Genomic DNA, 23,005 nt, shown 5'->3' with positions numbered 1-23,005 from the left:
TCACCCTCCCGTGTGTGATCAGAGAAGACCCTGTTTCGTTGTCCCAACTCTCTTTGTTTCTTGACGCCTCAGTCACTTTATTGTCCAATAGTGTTTTTGTGTCCTAAGGCAGTTGAATTCTTCCACCTCAAAAAACAAAACATAAAAAGCACAAGAAAGAAGATTTCCACACCCAACATCTCAGATTTTTCAGAAATCGTTTCTGTAGTTAGAAACAGAGAAGTTTAGCATTCCTGAAACATTATATTTGTTGAAAGACTTTTTGAACTCTGAGGAATTAAGCGAATTGAATGCATCCCAAATTGGCAATTGAAGTGTATAGGATTATTACAAAATTCTATAAGTATAGTTCCCAACATCCAATTTGGACCAAACTTCTTCTCTGCAATGATTAAGAAGTGAGGAATCCAAATACAGGAAGAAGTGAGGAATCCCCCCACCCCACAGACCCCCTAAATCCCACACCATGCCCACCTCAAAGGCCATTATACAGTATCAGTTCTCTGTTGGACAAGTATAATGAAGCTGTGGCTTGGAGCATTCTTTATTTATCATAATGAAATAATCTCAGTGAATTTGGTGATGTTTTTAAAAAAATGTTCTTCACATGTTCAGAGAAATTTGCCATCAAAGTCATCCGAATTTTTTCCCCAACACACATTGGTTACTATAAAAGTTCCTGCTGTTTCTACCACACCATTCTATCCATCTATATAGGCTGTTCGTTTGGCGATTTTTACCATCAAAAACCAAACCGATGCCGTTATCATTGTAAAAGACTATACAGGGTGTATTTTGGGGGCTTTTACCACTGAAGACCATTTGAAATCATTAACATTGAAAGCGTTAAAACTGCTGTAGCCTAATGGTTTGTTTGTTCACCAGGAATGGTCTGAAGGGAATCCAACTACACACACACAGGGTAGGCCATTTCCTGGACACAGATTTAGAGAAGAAGGACAGTTTGTGTGTGTTAATGTCTTTCATGGAGGACTGGCTTGACTTGTGAGGATTGACCACACTAATTTATTTGCATCAAAAAAACATTTTTTGGTTTTCTACCAAACTTTGCAACAACAAAATAAGGTCAATTTAATAAACACAAGAGACCAGCTAAATGTACAAAAGGGTGTAGCAGTAACAGAGGGGACAGCGGCATCTAGGGTGGAAAAACCTGGTACTTTAACATTAATTTATAGGGGGAAATGTAAGCGACTTCAATGGCTAATTTCTCTGAACAAAGGGGGGGGAAATGGAGAATACATTACATAGCATGAATAAACTATATTTTATATCATTCTGACCATTTATTTGGATTCCTCACATCTTAGTCATTGTTAAGAAGTGGTTTGTTCACAAGATTGGAACTTTGACGTTTCCTGTACCACCAAATCCTACTTTCTGTGACCATATTTGAAACTGAATTGAATGAATTCGTAACGATGAACAAAAATTCAGTCGATGATCCTGTGATTTTATGGGACGCCATCAAAGGTTTTATTTAACAACAATGCAACTGCATTTGCATCTGGGCTGAATAAATCACAATTAAAAGAAGATATCAGAAATGTAAAAACAGGCAGGGTGTTCTAAACAAACACCTTTTAGCGATTATTCTCTTCAAAGTCCAAACAGAACTAAATGTATTGATAAGGCAGACAGTAGAATGTTCCATCCATGGAGATAGACTCCACCATTACTTCCATGGTAACGGACCCAGTCGTCTACTGGCTAATAAACTACACAGCAATGATCAATTATCGGACATTGCAAACTACTGAATCTGAATTACTATCAGAACTCAAATGAATCAACCAAAGATACTTCCCGTTTCTATAAATAATTGTACACTTCTGATTGTAAACCCACACCGATCTAGATCAAGTTGTTTTTAAAAGATATACAAACTCCTCTCCCTCGCAATTGAGGAAACCAGCTCGCTTGGAGCCCAAATCTCTCTCCATGAACTCAAAAGGGCATTGGATACCATGGATGCCATGGATAAAGACACATCATCTGGTTCGGATGATATTCTTCCTGAGGTCTATTTAACATGTTGGAACCAATTAGGTCCACTGTTAATTGAAATGATGAACAAAGTCGTTCACAAGAAGGGATGCAAATACACCACTAATTTAATTATAATTTAAAAAAAATTTGGTTAAGGAACCACCCAGTCGCCCCCCTATCTTTGATAAACACAGATAATATATATATATATATATATTTATTCTGTCATCCTGTCTCGAAACTTACCCAAATTGGTGTACATGTGGACCAAAGCGGGTTTGTTAAAAAAACACCATCTATTATATATCTAGCATGCTTCATCATATATATACTAGAATGGTCGTATCTTTTGGTCGGTTTTGTAACATATGGGACTTGGCTCCAATTTCATTAATGTGATTCAAATACTATATTCCGATACCTCAGTAATAACAGGAAGTGGACTATCTGTACCAAACTTTAAATGGTATTTCCAGACACTAGATTTTCGTCCCATCCTAAATTGGTTTAGGCATGATTCTTCTGCCCTCTGGTTGAGTATAGAGAGAAATATGGTGTATCCTATTGCCCTGGAAGAGGTGGTCGTCATTGATATATCCCTCAAACAATGTAAACTATAGCTTTGATCCTATTACTGCGAACACAATCTATATTTGGCGCAAAATTGAAAAACAATGTAACTGGGAATCAAAATGGAATACCCATAGTCCAATATTTCACAATAATGCCTTGCGATCTGGACGGCGGTATTTTCCATCGCCCCAACGGTCCAAATGTGGAATCTGTACCCTTGCTGATATCATGGACAGTAATGGTTTAAAAACATTACAAGATTTGAGGGACACGTACACATGACTAGGCAACTCCTTTTTTTTACAGGTCAGGTCAGTCCTAACTAGGGGTTAGGGGCTGCGGGGGATTGGATGGAGACATGAGGGGAAATGGGATGGGGAGTTGTGGGTGATGTTTGGCTGGGGGGGAATGGGATGGGGAGTTGGGGGTGATGGTTGGCTGGGGGGGAATGGGATGGGGAGTTGTGGGTGATGTTTGGCTGGGGGGGGGATGGGATGGGGAGTTGGGGGTGATGTTGTGGTGGGGGGAATGGGATAGGGAGTTGGGGGTGATGTGCTGGGGGGAATGGGATGGGGAGTTGGGGGTGATGATGTGCTGGGGGGAATGGGATGGGGGGTTGGGGGTGATGTGCTGGGGGGAATGGGATGGGGAGTTGGGGGTGATGTTTGGCTGAGGGTACATGTGGTATAAACTAGATGTGTAAATTGACATGCATGTTGTGCCTGTAACCCCCCCCCCCCCAAACAAATCCAAATAAGTGGTTTGGTCCAAATTGGATGTTTGGTATTTAAATTGAAATTGATGATTTGTGTGCAATCAAATAGCTTAATTTCTCAGATTTCAAATTGTCTTTCAACAAAATAATGTTGCAGGAATGTTTATATCATCTTTATCAAACTACAGACTATTTCAGAAAAATCTGAGATGATCGGTGTCATGGCTTGCTGAAATGAAATCGAAGAACCCAGTGTTTCTTTTTTTTGTTGCAACAGGGGCCGGCAAGCTTTGGCCCTTCCTTCCTCCTCGCGGAGGTCTACTTCCATAAAAATGACTAACAGTTAAGAACTGACTAAAGTGTCAGCAAAAACGGTCTGTCTGGACTGATCGAGTCCATCCATAACTTCAACATCCCAGAGACCAGTGGGAGGTTAATACTTTTAAATTTCTATCCACATTGAAAGGGGATTGAAACTTCTAGCCTTTTACAGCCAAGCTCACTGAGTCTTTTCCCTGGTCCATTTGATCATAGTCTCAGGCGAGCGATAGAGGAAGATGAGTTTAGCGTACATGTCTTCCTCCAGGTCCAGCTCTCCTGTCTCTCGGACCAGGAAGATGTCGGTGCAGAGCTTCAGGATGCGGTCCACGTTGGGCAGCTCCTCGAACATGATGGTGTGAGAGATACCACTGAAGAACTCACGGACGAACTTACCGATGACGAGCACCACGGAGGCGTACAGACCCATGATCCTGAAGGAGAGGAAGAGATAAGGAGATACTGTAATTGTGCCTTCAGAAAGTATGCATACTCCTTGACATATTCCACATGTTGTTTACAGTCTAAATTCAACATTACATTTCTTTTTTCTCTCACCCAACTACAAACAATACCCAATAATTGCAAAGTGAAAACTTGTTTTTAGATTTTTTTTTTATGTTTTGAAAATGAAATACACAAATATCTAATTTACAAAAGTTCTGAGTCTTTCTGGGTATGTCTCTAAGTGATTTGAAGACCTGGATTGTACAATATTTGCACATTATTACTGAAAAAATTATTCAAGCTCTGTCAAGTCGGTTGTTGATTGAGCCATTTTCAAGTATTGCCGTAGATTTTCAAGCCAATTTAAGTCCAAACTGGAACTAGGCCACTAAGGAAAAGTCAATGTCATCTTGGTAAGCAACACCAGTGTATATTTGGCCTTGTGTTTTGGGTTATTGTCCTGCTGAAAGGTGAATTTGTCTCCCAGTGTCTGTTGGAAAGCAGACTGAACCAGGTTTCCCTCTAGGACTTTGCCTAGCTCTATTCCGTTTCTTTTTATCCAAAAAAAAAAGCTCCATAGTCCTTGCCGAGGACAAGCATACACATAACATGATGCAGCCACCACCATGTTTGAAAATATGAAGTGGTACTCAATGATGTGTTGTGTTGGATTTGACACAAACATAACGCTTTGTATTCATGACTTAAAGTTAGTTTTATTTTAGTGCCTTGTTGAAAACAGGATGTATGTTTTGGAATATTTTTATTCTGTACAGGCTTCCTTCTTTTCACTCTGTCAATTAGGTTATTATTGTGGAGTAAATACAATGGTATTGATCCATCCTCAGTTTTATCCAATCACAGCCATACAACTCAGTAACTCTTTTAAAGTCACCATTGACCTCATGGTGAAATCCCTGAGAGGTTTCCTTCCTCTCCGGCAACTGAGTTAGGAAGGACGCCTGTATCTTTGTAGTGACTGGGTGTATTGCTACACCATCCAAAGTGTAATTAATAACTACACCATGCTCAAAGGGATATTCAATGTCTGCTTTTTTCCACCACCCATCTACCAATAGGTGCCCTTCTTTGTGAGGCATTGGAAAACCTTTGTGGATGAATCTGTTTGAAATTCACTGATCAATTGAGGGACCTTACAGATATAATATGTGTGGATTACAGAGATGAGGTAGTCATTAAAAAATCTACTTATTATGTGACTTGTTAAACACATTTTTACTCCTGAAATTATTTAGGCGTGCCATAGCAAAGGGGTTGAATATTCAAGACAAGATTCAAGATATTTCAGCTTTTCATTTTTGATTAATTTGTAAAAAAATATAGAAAAACATATTTCCACTTTGATGATTGAAGGCACCGTATATATACACTACATGGCCAAAAGTATATGGACACCTGCTCATCAAACATCTCATTCCAAAATCATGGGCATTAATATGAAGTTGGTCCCTCCTTTGTTGCTATAACAACCTCCACTCTTCTGGGAAGGCTTTGCTATAGATGTTGAAACATTGCTGCGGGAACATCAGCCATAAGAGCATTAGTGAAGTCGGGCACTGATGTTGGGCGATTAGGTCTGGCTCGCATTTGGCGTTCCAATTCATCCCAAAGGTGTTTGACGGGGTTGGTTGAGGTCAGGGCTCTGTGCAGGCCAGTCAAGTTCTTCCACACTGATCTCGACAAACCATTTCTGTACGGCCCTTGCTTTGTGCACGGGAGCATTGTCATGCTGAAACAGGAAAGGGCCTTCTCCAAACTGTTGCCACACAGTTGGAAGCACAGAATCGTCTATAATGTCATTGTATTCTGTAGCTTTAAGATTTCCCTTCACTGGAACTAAGGGCCCTAGCCTGAACCATGAAAAACAGCCCCAGATCATTATTCCTCTTCCACCAAACTTTACAGTATGTACTTTGCATTTGTGCAGGTAGAGTTCTCCTGGCATCCGCCAAACCCAGATTCCACCGTCGGACTGCCAGATGGTGAAGCGTGATTCATCACTCCAGAGAACGTGTTTCTACTGTTCCAGAGTCCAATGGCGGCGAGCTTTACACCACTCCAGCCGACGCTTGGCATTGTGCATGGCGATCTTAGGCTTGTGTGTGGGTGCTCGGCCATAGAAACCCATTTCATGAAGCTCCCGACAAACAGTTCTTGTGCTGACGTTGCTTCCAGAGGCATTTTGTAACTCTGTAGTGAGTGTTGAAACCGAGGATAGACTATTTTTTACCCGTTTCAGCACTCTGCAGTCCCGTTCTGTGAGCTCGTGTGGTCTACCACTTCGCAGGCTGAGCCGTTGTTGCTCCTAGATGTTTACACTTCACAGTAACAGCACTTACAGTTGACCGGGGGGCAGCTCTAGACTGGCATATATTTGACAAACTGACTTGTTGGAAAGGTGGCATCTTATGACGGTGCCACGTTTCAAGTCACTGAGCTCTTCAGTAAGGTCATTCTATAGGGAGGGAACTGACAGCTAGCTGATAGGGAGGACACTGACACTGTCAGCTAGCTGATAGGGAGGACACTGACAGCTAGCTGATAGGGAGGACACTGACACTGACAGCTAGCTGATAGGGAGGGAACTGACACTGACAGCCAACTGATAGGGAGGACACTGACAGCTAGCTGATAGGGAGGACACTGACAGCTAGCTGATAGGGAGGACACTGACACTGACAGCCAACTGATAGGGAGGACACTGACAGCTAGCTGATAGGGAGGACACTGACAGCCAACTGATAGGGAGGACACTGACAGCTAGCTGATAGGGAGGACACTGACAGCTAGCTGATAGGGAGGACACTGACAGCTAGCTGATAGGGAGGACACTGACAGCTAGTTGATAGGGAGGACACTGACAGCTAGCCGATAGGGAGGACACTGACACTGACAGCTAGCCGATAGGGAGGACACTGACACTGACAGCCAGCTGATAGGGAAGACACTGACAGCTAGCTGATAGGGAGGACACTGACAACTAGCTGATAGGGAGGACACTGACAACTAACTGATAGGGAGGACACTGACACTGACAGCCAGCTGATAGGGAGGACACTGACACTGACAGCCAGCTGATAGGGAGGACACTGACACTGACAGCTAGCTGATAGGGAGGACACTGACACTGACAGCTAGCTGATAGGGAGGACACCAGCTGATAGGAGGACACTGACACTGACAGCCAGCTGATAGGGAGGACACTTTCTTTATCAATAGTGTTAAAACAAAAATGTTGGGCTGATGAGAAAATGATGGGCTAGCTAGCAAACACTGCCAAGGTAGAGATTTCACACGTGTGTTAGGTGTGATTTCATGTGATGCTATGCTATGTTTGTTCTACTCACCCGTATCCAGCCAGAAAGCCCAGACTAGGAGGGCTGACCTGATCGCTGAAGACATAGAGCTCCAGCCCAGCGTTGTACAGATTCTTGGGGCTACGAACGTTGATCTTTCCCGGACTAGTCTGGTTCACGATCCACCACTCCTGGACCCCCTCTGAGTCGTTATGTAAACGCTCCAATGCCAAAGTGATGGATACTTCCTCTGGAGGAATAGAATAGAATGGAATGTAATACCATTGTGTTTTTAATATTCATAAACACGTCTATAAGACAATAAGTAGAATAATGAGTAGAATAAGAAAAACTTTAGTCCACACAATGTGGAAAAGGTGCCTTTTGGCTTCAAAATAACATGACTGACAACAAACACAGCTCGATTCTATAGCGCGATATTAAATTTAAAGGTAATTTCCAATTGAGCGTTTACCGTGAATGCAGTCTCCACAAACGCGGGAACATTGCCTTTAAATTTCAATTGCACTATAGCGCAAAACTTCCACGATACGGGTTGATTCAAGCCCTCCGCTATAACACTACTGACAACAAGCAGATAACACAATAACGACAAGATGATTGACAACTAACAACATTACAACATAACCATCATGAAAGTCAGATATAAAGATAAGTGTTAGACTTAATGTCTTGTTTTTAAATGTATTTTATTGTATATTTGTGTAAAGTGTATTGAGATGTTTACATGCAGCTTTACCTGTAGACAGCTGTTCTATGGGTTTGGCCTCAGAGTCAGTAGGGGCTCGGAGATACCGTTGGAAGCCATGTTTTATCACCCTGGCAACAGAGGAATTACAACAGGCTGTTACTAACATCCGGGAAGGGGAATACAGTCACTAATACAAATCCATGAATTAAAAACTCACACTCCATCTTTTCTGGTCCCATTGAGCAGTAGGAATAGCTCCAGCTTGGTCTTATCATCCAGAAACATCACCTTCTTCCCCGTAGAAAACTCAGCCTTCGCTCCCAGAGTCGGGTTCCTGTTTCAGACAATAAAGAACATCTAGAATCTTGGCCTGATCATTCGCTGCATACATAGTCTGACTTGGCCATCATTTGTATTTGTATTTATTATGGATCCCCATTAGTTCCTGCCAAGGCAGCAGCTACTCTTCCTGAGGTTTATTATGGATCCCCATTAGTTCCTGTCAAGGAAGCGGCTACTCTTCCTGGGGTTTATTATGGATGCCCATTAGTTCCTGTCAAGGCAGCAGCTACTCTTCCTGGGGTTTATTATGGATCCCCATTAGTTCCTGCCAAGGCAGCAGCTACTCTTCCTGAGGTTTATTATTGATCCCCATTAGTTCCTGTCAAGGAAGCGGCTACTCTTCCTGGGGTTTATTATGGATCCCCATTAGTTCCTGCCAAGGAAGCGGCTACTCTTCCTGGGGTTTATTATGGATCCCCATTAGTTCCTGCCAAGGAAGCGGCTACTCTTCCTGGGGTTTATTATGGATCCCCATTAGTTCCTGCCAAGGCAGCAGCTACTCTTCCTGGGGTTTATTATGGATCCCCATTAGTTCCTGCCAAGGAAGCGGCTACTCTTCCTGGGGTTTATTATGGATCCCCATTAGTTCCTGCCAAGGTAGCAGCTACTCTTCCTGGGGTTTATTATGGATCCCCATTAGTTCCTGCCAAGGAAGCGGCTACTCTTCCTGGGGTTTATTATGGATCCCCATTAGTTCCTGCCAAGGCAGCAGCTACTCTTCCTGGGGTTTATTATGGATCCCCATTAGTTCCTGCCAAGGCAGCAGCTACTCTTCCTGGGGTTTATTATGGATCCCCATTAGTTCCTGCCAAGGAAGCGGCTACTCTTCCTGGGGTTTATTATGGATCCCCATTAGTTCCTGCCAAGGCGGCAGCTACTCTTCCTGTGGTTTAGTATGGATCCCCATTAGTTCCTGCCAAGGAAGCGGCTACTCTTCCTGGGGTTTATTATGGATCCCCATTAGTTCCTGCCAAGGCAGCAGCTACTCTTCCAGGGGTTTATTATGGATCCCCATTAGTTCCTGCCAAGGAAGCGGCTACTCTTCCTGGGGTTTATTATGGATCCCCATTAGTTCCTGAAAAGGCAGCGGCTACTCTTCCTGGGGTTTATTATGGATCCCCATTAGTTCCTGTCAAGGCAGCAGCTACTCTTCCTGGGGTTTATTATGGATCCCCATTAGTTCCTGTCAAGGCGGCAGCTACTCTTCCTGGGGTTTATTATGGATCCCCATTAGTTCCTGCCAAGGAAGCGGCTACTCTTCCTGGGGTTTATTATGGATCCCCATTAGTTCCTGCCAAGGCAGCAGCTACTCTTCCTGGGGTTTATTATGGATCCCCATTAGTTCCTGAAAAGGCAGCGGCTACTCTTCCTGGGGTTTATTATGGATCCCCATTTAGTTCCTGCCAAGGCAGCAGCTACTCTTCCTGGGGTTTATTATGGATCCCCATTAGTTCCTGCCAAGGCAGCAGCTACTCTTCCTGGGGTTTATTATGGATGACCATTAGTTCCTGCCAAGGCAGCAGCTACTCTTCCTGGGGTTTATTATGGATCCCCATTAGTTCCTGCCAAGGCAGCAGCTACTCTTCCTGGGGTTTATTATGGATCCCCATTAGTTCCTGTCAAGGCAGCAGCTACTCTTCCTGGGGTTTATTATGGATCCCCATTAGTTCCTGTCAAGGCAGGAGCTACTCTTCCTGGGGTTTATTATGGATCCCCATTAGTTCCTGTCAAGGCAGCAGCTACTCTTCCTGGGGTTTATTATGGATCCCCATTAGTTCCTGTCAAGGCAGCAGCTACTCTTCCTGGGGTTTATTATGGATCCCCATTAGTTCCTGTCAAGGCAGCAGCTACTCTTCCTGGGGTTTATTATGGATCCCCATTAGTTCCTGTCAAGGCAGCAGCTACTCTTCCTGGGGCCCAGCAAGAACAAAAACACATTAAGGCATCACAGAAAATCAAAGAGAATATCATATAACATAGAATATGTACAATACCACCATACAACAATACAATGTACGTGTCTGTAGAATACGTGTGCTAGCGTGTGTGTGTGTCCCTGTCTGTGTGTGTAAGACATGGATTGTTTTAGGGGCCACACAAAGGGGAAGTTGCTAGGATATTTGAGGCATTATCAAGTGCTTGTCAAATTATGAATGAGAGACTGATGAAGTGTGTGCATCCAGCGCAAAAAAAACAAAAAACAGAGCGTCTTTTTTCAAATCATCATTAGAGTCACATCATGCAGCCTTAGAATGTATAAAACATCTAAATATAAGCCCAACGGTTGTATCACAACTAAAGTTACATAAATAACTCTAAATTAAGAACATAGGAGGACCTGTTTCTTTGTTAACCAACACAGAAAAGCCACGTGCGCACTCCCTCAAATAGTTTTATATTTTATGTTCACTTGTATTCTTCATACTATAAAAGAATGCCACGGAATTCTAAGCAAATCTTGTCTGCTAAATGAACTAGTGTTGCTCACAGCCATATGGCATAGCCAGATTAGGGCCTAAAATAAGGATAACTCAGAGCATCTGTTCTTCTGAAATAGACTACTCGTCAGGCCTCGGCCGGCTCGTCAGGCTCCCGCGCCTCAGCCGGCTCGTCAGGCTCCCGCGCCTCGGCCGGCTCGTCAGGCTCCCGCACCTCGGCCGGCTCGTCAGGCTCCCGCGCCTCGGCCCAGTTCGTCAGGCTCCCGCGCCTCGGCCGGCTCGTCAGGGTCCTGCACCCCCATTCCTGGTCCTCGGGACCGTCCCTCTGGAGCTACGCATCAGGGAGGGGGTACTGACACGTATACTCCCTCTCCGGTGCTCAAGGTCATAAGGCTGCTCATTATTACGCACACCTGTCACCATCGTTACACGCATCAGCTCCTCATCAGACTCACCTGGACTCAATCACCTGCCTGATTATCTTCCCTATCACTAGTCACTCCCTTTGGTTCTTTCCCTAGGTGTTATTGTTTCTGTTTATATGTTTCATATCTGTACGCTACTCGTGTTTGTTTTGTTCCATGTTAGTTTATTTATACAATTATTCACTTCTGATACTTGCTTCCTGAATCCCAGCGTACACGTTACACCAATAAATGAGTTTATATATAGAGCGTGCGACTCTCTTTATTTTTTATAGTCTTTAGACTTGTCTAAAATAAATAATGGATTTATTGTTATGGTGTAGGCTATATTACAAGGATTTATTTGACTTTTTCCAATGTAGATGTTCCAAGGTCTGCATCAGTGGCTTGTAGTGCAATGATGTGCAATGATATGCAATGATGTGTGTAACAGTATAGCTTCCGTCCCTCTCCTTTCCCCAACCTGGGCTCGAACCAGGGACCCTCTGCACACATCAACAGTCACCCTCGAAGCATCATTACACATCGCTCCACAAAAGCCGCGGCCCTTGCAGAGCAAGGGGAACCACTACTTCAAGGTCTCAGAGCGAGTGACGTCACCGATCGAAACACTATTGGCGCGCACCACCGCTAACTAGCTAGCCGTTTCACATCGGTTACATGTCCAATGCTGTGCAATGCTGTGCAATGCTGTGCAATGATGTGCAATGCTGTGCAATGATGTCCAATGTGTACTTCACTACTCTACCCTACTCTACTCTACTCTACTCTACTCTACTCTACTCTACTCTACTCTACTCTACTCTACTCTACTCTACTCTACTCTACTCTACTCTACTCTACTCTACTCTACTCTACTTTACTCTACTTTACTCTACTCTACTCTACTCTACTCTACTTTACTTTACTTTACTTTGCTCTACACTACAGTAATGGGGGACTGTTCTTACTGTTGGATAGACCAAGCTACAGTAATGGGGGACTGTTCTTACCATTGGATAGACCAAGCTACAGTGATGGGGGACTGTTCTTACCGTTGGATAGACCAAGCTACAGTAATGGGGGACTGTTATTACCGTTGGATAGACCAAGCTACAGTAATGGGGGACTGTTCTTACCGTTGGATAGACCAAGCTACAGTGATGGGGGACTGTTATTACCGTTGGACATACCAAGCTACAGTGATGGGAGACTGTTCTTACCGTTGGAAAGACCAAGCTACAGTGATGGAACTGTTCTTACCGTTGGACAGACCAAGCTACAGTGATGGGAGACTGTTCTTACCGTTGGATAGACCAAGCTACAGTGATGGGGAACTGCTCCTTGGAGCTGAGCATCTTCATGATGTTCGTTCTACTGGGAGGACTGATGGTCCACAGACTGTTAGAGCTGCCCTCCAACTCAGCTATGGTCAGGTCCTCTGGCATGTAGGATTCCAACCACTGCATCGCTTCCTGTACAGAGGACAGGAGGGACGAGAATATTGTCTACGTGTTACAATGGAGATTTACCCTGTGCTCGTCCCACCCATCCCAGTGGGACAACACATATAGTAGTTGCATAAAATACTTAACCGTGCACTTACAGGGTCGCTGAGGTATGACCTCATGAATGTGTTATGGAATTCATGATTGGAGACGTCTCTGAGCTGGTTCTGCTGAGCACTCATTGTGAAGATGGGCTGGAAAAGATGGACTTAGTTAGAGAACTCATCTCTGATGTAAACTGTTTTAGCATGGACAGTTGGCTATAAATCGCCAATATTAGCTTTACAATAATAATAATAATAAGTAAATGGACTATTTCACAATGGGTGCTGGGTGCTGTCACAAACGCCACAATGGCACAGCTACATTGATGAGTTCTCTAACTATCTCTATGGGCTGGAAAACACAATTTAGGATGGCATCTACAGAACAGCAAGTCACAAAAACAGGTTGGGTCAATTCCAATTTACCCATAATGCACAACTAATGTCCCACTAGACTGGACTGTCTGTCTGACTGACGGACAGACAGATTAATCTCGAACCCGAGCAACTGATGGACCTATCAGTAGCAGAGCCTTAGTTCTGTTACAGTACCTGGAACCCGGCCAGGGTGATGGAGAAGGAGACGTCCAGTGGTTTGTTGACCACCCCCACCACAGACTTGACCAGAGACATGAAGAGTAGAGGGAACCAGATGATACAGATCAGAAGCATGACGATCATCCCTCCCATCCCATACTTCACCACCGGCTTCTTCGCCTGGCCCCGCGGCTGGGGGTATCTCTGGAGGGGGAAGGGGAGAGCAGGACTATAGTTATGGGCTGAGGATACCACTGGAGAGGAGAGGACTATAGTTATGGACTGAGGATACCACTGGAGAGGAGAGGACTATAGTTATGGACTGAGGATACCACTGGAGAAGAGAGGAGGACTATAGTTATGGGCTGAGGATACCACTGGAGAGGAGAGGAGGACTATAGTTATGGACTGAGGATACCACTGGAGAGGAGGACTATAGTTATGGACCGAGGATACCACTGGAGAGGAGGACTATAGTTATGGACTGAGGATACCACTGGAGAAGAGGACTATAGTTATGGACTGAGGATACCACTGGAGAGGAGAGGAGGACTGTAGTTATGGACTGAGGATACCACTGGAGAGGAGGACTATAGTTATGGACTGAGGATACCACTGGAGAGGAGAGGACTATAGTTATGGACTGAGGATACCACTGGAGAGGAGAGGACTATAGTTATGGACTGAGGATACCACTGGAGAGGAGGACTATAGTTATGGACTGAGGATACCACTGGAGAGGAGGACTATAGTTATGGACTGAGGATACCACTGGAGAGGAGGACTATAGTTATGGGCTGAGGATACCACTGGAGAGGAGGACTATAGTTATGGACTGAGGATACCACTGAAGAGGAGGACTATAGTTATGGACTGAGGATACCACTGGAGAGGAGAGGAGGACTATAGTTATGGACTGAGGATACCACTGGAGAGGAGGACTATAGTTATGGACTGAGGATACCACTGGAGAGGAGAGGAGGACTATAGTTATGGACTGAGGATACCACTGGAGAGGAGGACTATAGTTATGGGCTGAGGATACCACTGGAGAAGAGAGGAGGACTATAGTTATGGACTGAGGATACCACTGGAGAAGAGAGGAGGACTATAGTTATGGACTGAGGATACCACTGGAGAGGAGGACTATAGTTATGGACTGAGGATACCACTGGAGAGGAGGACTATAGTTATGGACTGAGGATACCACTGGAGAGGAGGACTATAGTTATGGACTGAGGATACCACTGGAGAGGAGAGGACTATAGTTATGGACTGAGGATACCACTGGAGAGGAGAGGAGGACTATAGTTATGGACTGAGGATACCACTGGAGAGGAGAGGAGGACTATAGTTATGGGCTGAGGATACCACTGGAGAGGAGAGGACTATAGTTATGGACTGAGGATACCACTGGAGAGGAGAGGACTATAGTTATGGACTGAGGATACCACTGGAGAGGAGAGGACTATAGTTATGGACTGAGGATACCACTGGAGAGGAGAGGACTATAGTTATGGACTGAGGATACCACTGGAGAAGAGAGGAGGACTATAGTTATGGACTGAGGATACCACTGGAGAGGAGAGGAGGACTATAGTTATGGACTGAGGATACCACTGGAGAGGAGGACTATAGTTATGGACTGAGGATACCACTGGAGAGGAGAGGAGGACTATAGTTATGGACTGAGGATACCACTGGAGAGGAGAGGAGGACTATAGTTATGGACTGAGGATACCACTGGAGAGGAGAGGAGGACTATAGTTATGGACTGAGGATACCACTGGAGAGGAGAGGACTATAGTTATGGACTGAGGATACCACTGGAGAGGAGAGGACTATAGTTATGGACTGAGGATACCACTGGAGAGGAGAGGAGGACTATAGTTATGGACTGAGGATACCACTGGAGAGGAGAGGAGGACTATAGTTATGGACTGAGGATACCACTGGAGAGGAGAGGAGGACTATAGTTATGGGCTGAGGATACCACTGGAGAGGAGAGGAGGACTATAGTTATGGACTGAGGATACCACTGGAGAGGAGGACTATAGTTATGGGCTGAGGATACCACTGGAGAGGAGGACTATAGTTATGGACTGAGGATACCACTGGAGAGGAGAGGAGGACTATAGTTATGGACTGAGGATACCACTGGAGAGGAGAGGCGGACTATAGTTATGGACTGAGGATACCACTGGAGAGGAGAGGCGGACTATAGTTATGGACTGAGGATACCACTGGAGAAGAGAGGAGGACTATAGTTATGGACTGAGGATACCACTGGAGAAGAGAGGAGGACTATAGTTATGGACTGAGGATACCACTGGAGAGGAGAGGAGGACTATAGTTATGGACTGAGGATACCAATGGAGAGGAGGACTATAGTTATGGACTGAGGATACCACTGGAGAGGAGGACTATAGTTATGGACTGAGGATACCACTGGAGAGGAGAGGACTATAGTTATGGACTGAGGATACCACTGGAGAGGAGAGGAGGACTATAGTTATGGACTGAGGATACCACTGGAGAGGAGAGGAGGACTATAGTTATGGACTGAGGATACCACTGGAGAGGAGGACTATAGTTATGGACTGAGGATACCACTGGAGAGGAGGACTATAGTTATGGACTGAGGATACCACTGGAGAGGAGGACTATAGTTATGGACTGAGGATACCACTGGAGAGGAGGACTATAGTTATGGACTGAGGATACCACTGGAGAGGAGGACTATAGTTATGGACTGAGGATACCACTGGAGAGGAGAGGCAGACTATAGTTATGGACTGAGGATACCACTGGAGAGGAGGACTATAGTTATGGGCTGAGGATACCACTGGAGAAGAGGACTATAGTTATGGACTGAGGATACCACTGGAGAGGAGGACTATAGTTATGGGCTGAGGATACCACTGGAGAAGAGGACTATAGTTATGGACTGAGGATACCACTGGAGAGGAGGACTATAGTTATGGACTGAGGATACCACTGGAGAGGCGGACTATAGTTATGGACTGAGGATACCACTGGAGAGGAGAGGAGGACTATAGTTATGGACTGAGGATACCACTGGAGAGGAGGACTATAGTTATGGACTGAGGATACCACTGGAGAGGCGGACTATAGTTATGGACTGAGGATACCACTGGAGAGGAGAGGAGGACTATAGTTATGGACTGAGGATACCACTGGAGAGGAGGACTATAGTTATGGGCTGAGGATACCACTGGAGAAGAGAGGAGGACTATAGTTATGGACTGAGGATACCACTGGAGAAGAGAGGAGGACTATAGTTATGGACTGAGGATACCACTGGAGAGGAGGACTATAGTTATGGACTGAGGATACCACTGGAGAGGAGAGGCAGACTATAGTTATGGACTGAGGATACCACTGGAGAGGAGGACTATAGTTATGGGCTGAGGATACCACTGGAGAAGAGGACTATAGTTATGGACTGAGGATACCACTGGAGAGGAGGACTATAGTTATGGACTGAGGATACCACTGGAGAGGAGAGGAGGACTATAGTTATGGACTGAGGATACCACTGGAGAGGAGGACTATAGTTATGGACTGAGGATACCACTGGAGAGGAGAGGCAGACTATAGTTATGGACTGAGGATACCACTGGAGAGGAGGACTATAGTTATGGGCTGAGGATACCACTGGAGAAGAGGACTATAGTTATGGACTGAGGATACCACTGGAGAGGAGAGGACTATAGTTATGGACTGAGGATACCACTGGAGAGGAGGACTATAGTTATGGACTGAGGATACCACTGGAGAGGAGAGGACTATAGTTATGGACTGAGGATACCACTGGAGAAGAGAGGAGGACTATAGTTATGGACCGAGGATACCACTGGAGAAGAGAGGAGGACTATAGTTATGGACCGAGGATACCACTGGAGTGGACAGGACAATAGTTATGGACTGAGGATACCACTGGAGAGGAGGACTATAGTTATGGACTGAGGATACCACTGGAGAGGAGGACTATAGTTATGGGCTGAGGATACCACTGGAGAGGAGGACTATAGTTATGGACTGAGGATACCACTGAAGAGGAGGACTATAGTTATGGACTGAGGATACCACTGGAGAGGAGAGGAGGACTATAGTTATGGACTGAGGATACCACTGGAGAGGAGGACTATAGTTATGGACTGAGGATACCACTGGAGAGGAGAGGAGGACTATAGTTATGGACTGAGGATACCACTGGAGAGGAGGACTATAGTTATGGACTGAGGATACCACTGGAGAGGAGAGGACTATAGTTTATGGACTGAGGATACCACTGGAGAGGAGAGGAGGACTATAGTTATGGGCTGAGGATACCACTGGAGAAGAGAGGAGGACTATAGTTATGGACTGAGGATACCACTGGAGAGGAGGACTATAGTTATGGACTGAGGATACCACTGGAGAGGAGGACTATAGTTATGGACTGAGGATACCACTGGAGAGGAGGACTATAGTTATGGACTGAGGATACCACTGGAGAGGAGAGGACTATAGTTATGGACTGAGGATACCACTGGAGAGGAGAGGAGGACTATAGTTATGGACTGAGGATACCACTGGAGAGGAGAGGAGGACTATAGTTATGGGCTGAGGATACCACTGGAGAGGAGAGGACTATAGTTATGGACTGAGGATACCACTGGAGAGGAGAGGACTATAGTTATGGACTGAGGATACCACTGGAGAGGAGAGGACTATAGTTATGGACTGAGGATACCACTGGAGAGGAGAGGACTATAGTTATGGACTGAGGATACCACTGGAGAAGAGAGGAGGACTATAGTTATGGACTGAGGATACCACTGGAGAGGAGAGGAGGACTATAGTTATGGACTGAGGATACCACTGGAGAGGAGGACTATAGTTATGGACTGAGGATACCACTGGAGAGGAGAGGACTATAGTTATGGACTGAGGATACCACTGGAGAGGAGGACTATAGTTATGGACTGAGGATACCACTGGAGAGGAGAGGAGGACTATAGTTATGGACTGAGGATACCACTGGAGAGGAGAGGAGGACTATAGTTATGGACTGAGGATACCACTGGAGAGGAGAGGAGGACTATAGTTATGGACTGAGGATACCACTGGAGAGGAGAGGACTATAGTTATGGACTGAGGATACCACTGGAGAGGAGAGGACTATAGTTATGGACTGAGGATACCACTGGAGAGGAGAGGAGGACTATAGTTATGGACTGAGGATACCACTGGAGAGGAGAGGAGGACTATAGTTATGGACTGAGGATACCACTGGAGAGGAGAGGAGGACTATAGTTATGGGCTGAGGATACCACTGGAGAGGAGAGGAGGACTATAGTTATGGACTGAGGATACCACTGGAGAGGAGGACTATAGTTATGGGCTGAGGATACCACTGGAGAGGAGGACTATAGTTATGGACTGAGGATACCACTGGAGAGGAGAGGAGGACTATAGTTATGGACTGAGGATACCATTGGAGAGGAGAGGCGGACTATAGTTATGGACTGAGGATACCACTGGAGAGGAGAGGCGGACTATAGTTATGGACTGAGGATACCACTGGAGAAGAGAGGAGGACTATAGTTATGGACTGAGGATACCACTGGAGAAGAGAGGAGGACTATAGTTATGGACTGAGGATACCACTGGAGAGGAGAGGAGGACTATAGTTATGGACTGAGGATACCAATGGAGAGGAGGACTATAGTTATGGACTGAGGATACCACTGGAGAGGAGGACTATAGTTATGGACTGAGGATACCACTGGAGAGGAGAGGACTATAGTTATGGACTGAGGATACCACTGGAGAGGAGAGGAGGACTATAGTTATGGACTGAGGATACCACTGGAGAGGAGAGGAGGACTATAGTTATGGACTGAGGATACCACTGGAGAGGAGGACTATAGTTATGGACTGAGGATACCACTGGAGAGGAGGACTATAGTTATGGACTGAGGATACCACTGGAGAGGAGAGGAGGACTATAGTTATGGACTGAGGATACCACTGGAGAGGAGGACTATAGTTATGGACTGAGGATACCACTGGAGAGGAGAGGCAGACTATAGTTATGGACTGAGGATACCACTGGAGAGGAGGACTATAGTTATGGGCTGAGGATACCACTGGAGAAGAGGACTATAGTTATGGACTGAGGATACCACTGGAGAGGAGGACTATAGTTATGGACTGAGGATACCACTGGAGAGGCGGACTATAGTTATGGACTGAGGATACCACTGGAGAGGAGAGGAGGACTATAGTTATGGACTGAGGATACCACTGGAGAGGAGGACTATAGTTATGGGCTGAGGATACCACTGGAGAAGAGAGGAGGACTATAGTTATGGACTGAGGATACCACTGGAGAAGAGAGGAGGACTATAGTTATGGACTGAGGATACCACTGGAGAGGAGGACTATAGTTATGGACTGAGGATACCACTGGAGAGGAGAGGCAGACTATAGTTATGGACTGAGGATACCACTGGAGAGGAGGACTATAGTTATGGGCTGAGGATACCACTGGAGAAGAGGACTATAGTTATGGACTGAGGATACCACTGGAGAGGAGGACTATAGTTATGGACTGAGGATACCACTGGAGAGGAGAGGAGGACTATAGTTATGGACTGAGGATACCACTGGAGAGGAGGACTATAGTTATGGACTGAGGATACCACTGGAGAGGAGAGGCAGACTATAGTTATGGACTGAGGATACCACTGGAGAGGAGGACTATAGTTATGGGCTGAGGATACCACTGGAGAAGAGGACTATAGTTATGGACTGAGGATACCACTGGAGAGGAGAGGACTATAGTTATGGACTGAGGATACCACTGGAGAGGAGGACTATAGTTATGGACTGAGGATACCACTGGAGAGGAGAGGACTATAGTTATGGACTGAGGATACCACTGGAGAAGAGAGGAGGACTATAGTTATGGACCGAGGATACCACTGGAGTGGACAGGACAATAGTTATGGACTGAGGATACCACTGGAGAGGAGGACTGTAGTTATGGACTGAGGATACCACTGGAGAGGAGAGGACTGTAGTTATGGACTGAGGATACCACTGGAGAGGAGAGGCAGACTATAGTTATGGACTGAGGATACCACTGGAGAGGAGGACTATAGTTATGGGCTGAGGATACCACTGGAGAAGAGGACTATAGTTATGGACTGAGGATACCACTGGAGAGGAGGACTATAGTTATGGACTGAGGATACCACTGGAGAGGCGGACTATAGTTATGGACTGAGGATACCACTGGAGAGGAGAGGAGGACTATAGTTATGGACTGAGGATACCACTGGAGAGGAGGACTATAGTTATGGACTGAGGATACCACTGGAGAGGCGGACTATAGTTATGGACTGAGGATACCACTGGAGAGGAGAGGAGGACTATAGTTATGGACTGAGGATACCACTGGAGAGGAGGACTATAGTTATGGACTGAGGATACACTGGAGAGGCGGACTATAGTTATGGACTGAGGATACCACTGGAGAGGAGAGGAGGACTATAGTTATGGACTGAGGATACCACTGGAGAGGAGGACTATAGTTATGGGCTGAGGATACCACTGGAGAAGAGAGGAGGACTATAGTTATGGACTGAGGATACCACTGGAGAAGAGAGGAGGACTATAGTTATGGACTGAGGATACCACTGGAGAGGAGGACTATAGTTATGGACTGAGGATACCACTGGAGAGGAGAGGCAGACTATAGTTATGGACTGAGGATACCACTGGAGAGGAGGACTATAGTTATGGGCTGAGGATACCACTGGAGAAGAGGACTATAGTTATGGACTGAGGATACCACTGGAGAGGAGGACTATAGTTATGGACTGAGGATACCACTGGAGAGGAGAGGAGGACTATAGTTATGGACTGAGGATACCACTGGAGAGGAGGACTATAGTTATGGACTGAGGATACCACTGGAGAGGAGAGGCAGACTATAGTTATGGACTGAGGATACCACTGGAGAGGAGGACTATAGTTATGGGCTGAGGATACCACTGGAGAAGAGGACTATAGTTATGGACTGAGGATACCACTGGAGAGGAGAGGACTATAGTTATGGACTGAGGATACCACTGGAGAGGAGGACTATAGTTATGGACTGAGGATACCACTGGAGAGGAGAGGACTATAGTTATGGACTGAGGATACCACTGGAGAAGAGAGGAGGACTATAGTTATGGACCGAGGATACCACTGGAGAAGAGAGGAGGACTATAGTTATGGACCGAGGATACCACTGGAGTGGACAGGACAATAGTTATGGACTGAGGATACCACTGGAGAGGAGGACTATAGTTATGGACTGAGGATACCACTGGAGAGGAGGACTATAGTTATGGGCTGAGGATACCACTGGAGAGGAGGACTATAGTTATGGACTGAGGATACCACTGAAGAGGAGGACTATAGTTATGGACTGAGGATACCACTGGAGAGGAGAGGAGGACTATAGTTATGGACTGAGGATACCACTGGAGAGGAGGACTATAGTTATGGACTGAGGATACCACTGGAGAGGAGAGGAGGACTATAGTTATGGACTGAGGATACCACTGGAGAGGAGGACTATAGTTATGGGCTGAGGATACCACTGGAGAAGAGAGGAGGACTATAGTTATGGACTGAGGATAACACTGGAGAGGAGGACTATAGTTATGGACTGAGGATACCACTGGAGAGGAGGACTATAGTTATGGACTGAGGATACCACTGGAGAGGAGGACTATAGTTATGGACTGAGGATACCACTGGAGAGGAGAGGACTATAGTTATGGACTGAGGATACCACTGGAGAGGAGAGGAGGACTATAGTTATGGACTGAGGATACCACTGGAGAGGAGAGGAGGACTATAGTTATGGGCTGAGGATACCACTGGAGAGGAGAGGACTATAGTTATGGACTGAGGATACCACTGGAGAGGAGAGGACTATAGTTATGGACTGAGGATACCACTGGAGAGGAGAGGACTATAGTTATGGACTGAGGATACCACTGGAGAGGAGAGGACTATAGTTATGGACTGAGGATACCACTGGAGAAGAGAGGAGGACTATAGTTATGGACTGAGGATACCACTGGAGAGGAGAGGAGGACTATAGTTATGGACTGAGGATACCACTGGAGAGGAGGACTATAGTTATGGACTGAGGATACCACTGGAGAGGAGAGGACTATAGTTATGGACTGAGGATACCACTGGAGAGGAGGACTATAGTTATGGACTGAGGATACCACTGGAGAGGAGAGGAGGACTATAGTTATGGACTGAGGATACCACTGGAGAGGAGAGGAGGACTATAGTTATGGACTGAGGATACCACTGGAGAGGAGAGGACTATAGTTATGGACTGAGGATACCACTGGAGAGGAGAGGACTATAGTTATGGACTGAGGATACCACTGGAGAGGAGAGGAGGACTATAGTTATGGACTGAGGATACCACTGGAGAGGAGAGGAGGACTATAGTTATGGACTGAGGATACCACTGGAGAGGAGAGGAGGACTATAGTTATGGGCTGAGGATACCACTGGAGAGGAGAGGAGGACTATAGTTATGGACTGA

The 23,005-nt window shown here is 45.6% G+C and overlaps 1 protein-coding gene across 1 annotated transcript; it reads right to left on the bottom strand.

Annotated features, from left to right (window-relative positions):
- Positions 1-3,211: 3,211 nt before the first annotated feature.
- Positions 3,212-12,967, bottom strand: LOC116358673 (piezo-type mechanosensitive ion channel component 2-like). Its single transcript, XM_031810974.1, has 6 exons — positions 12,883-12,967; positions 12,582-12,751; positions 8,310-8,426; positions 8,141-8,220; positions 7,432-7,630; positions 3,212-4,050 (listed from the first exon to the last, which is right to left on the bottom strand). Exons 1-6 carry the CDS (start codon positions 12,964-12,966, stop codon positions 3,798-3,800), a joined length of 903 nt encoding a protein of 300 aa, XP_031666834.1. The 5' UTR covers position 12,967; the 3' UTR covers positions 3,212-3,797.
- Between the last annotated feature and the right edge of the window lie 10,038 nt (positions 12,968-23,005).

The sequence above is a fragment of the Oncorhynchus kisutch genome, linkage group LG30 (genome assembly GCF_002021735.2).
Source record: "Oncorhynchus kisutch isolate 150728-3 linkage group LG30, Okis_V2, whole genome shotgun sequence".
Taxonomy (NCBI): Eukaryota; Metazoa; Chordata; class Actinopteri; order Salmoniformes; family Salmonidae; genus Oncorhynchus; species Oncorhynchus kisutch.
Note: the sequence above shows the minus strand (reverse complement) of the source record. Positions and strands in the feature narration are given on the sequence as shown.

Bases quoted from the DNA above. Each gene is read 5' to 3' on its own strand.
- LOC116358673 (XM_031810974.1), bottom strand. From the start codon at position 12,966: ATGAGTGCTCAGCAGAACCAGCTCAGAGACGTCTCCAATCATGAATTC. The intron at 12,752-12,882 runs GTAAGTGCACGG...TCCTCTGTACAG, and splicing joins GGTCATACCTCAGCGACCCT to GAAGCGATGCAGTGGTTGGA. The intron at 4,051-7,431 runs GTGAGTAGAACA...CCTCTCCTTCAG, and splicing joins GGCTTTCTGGCTGGATACGG to GATCATGGGTCTGTACGCCT.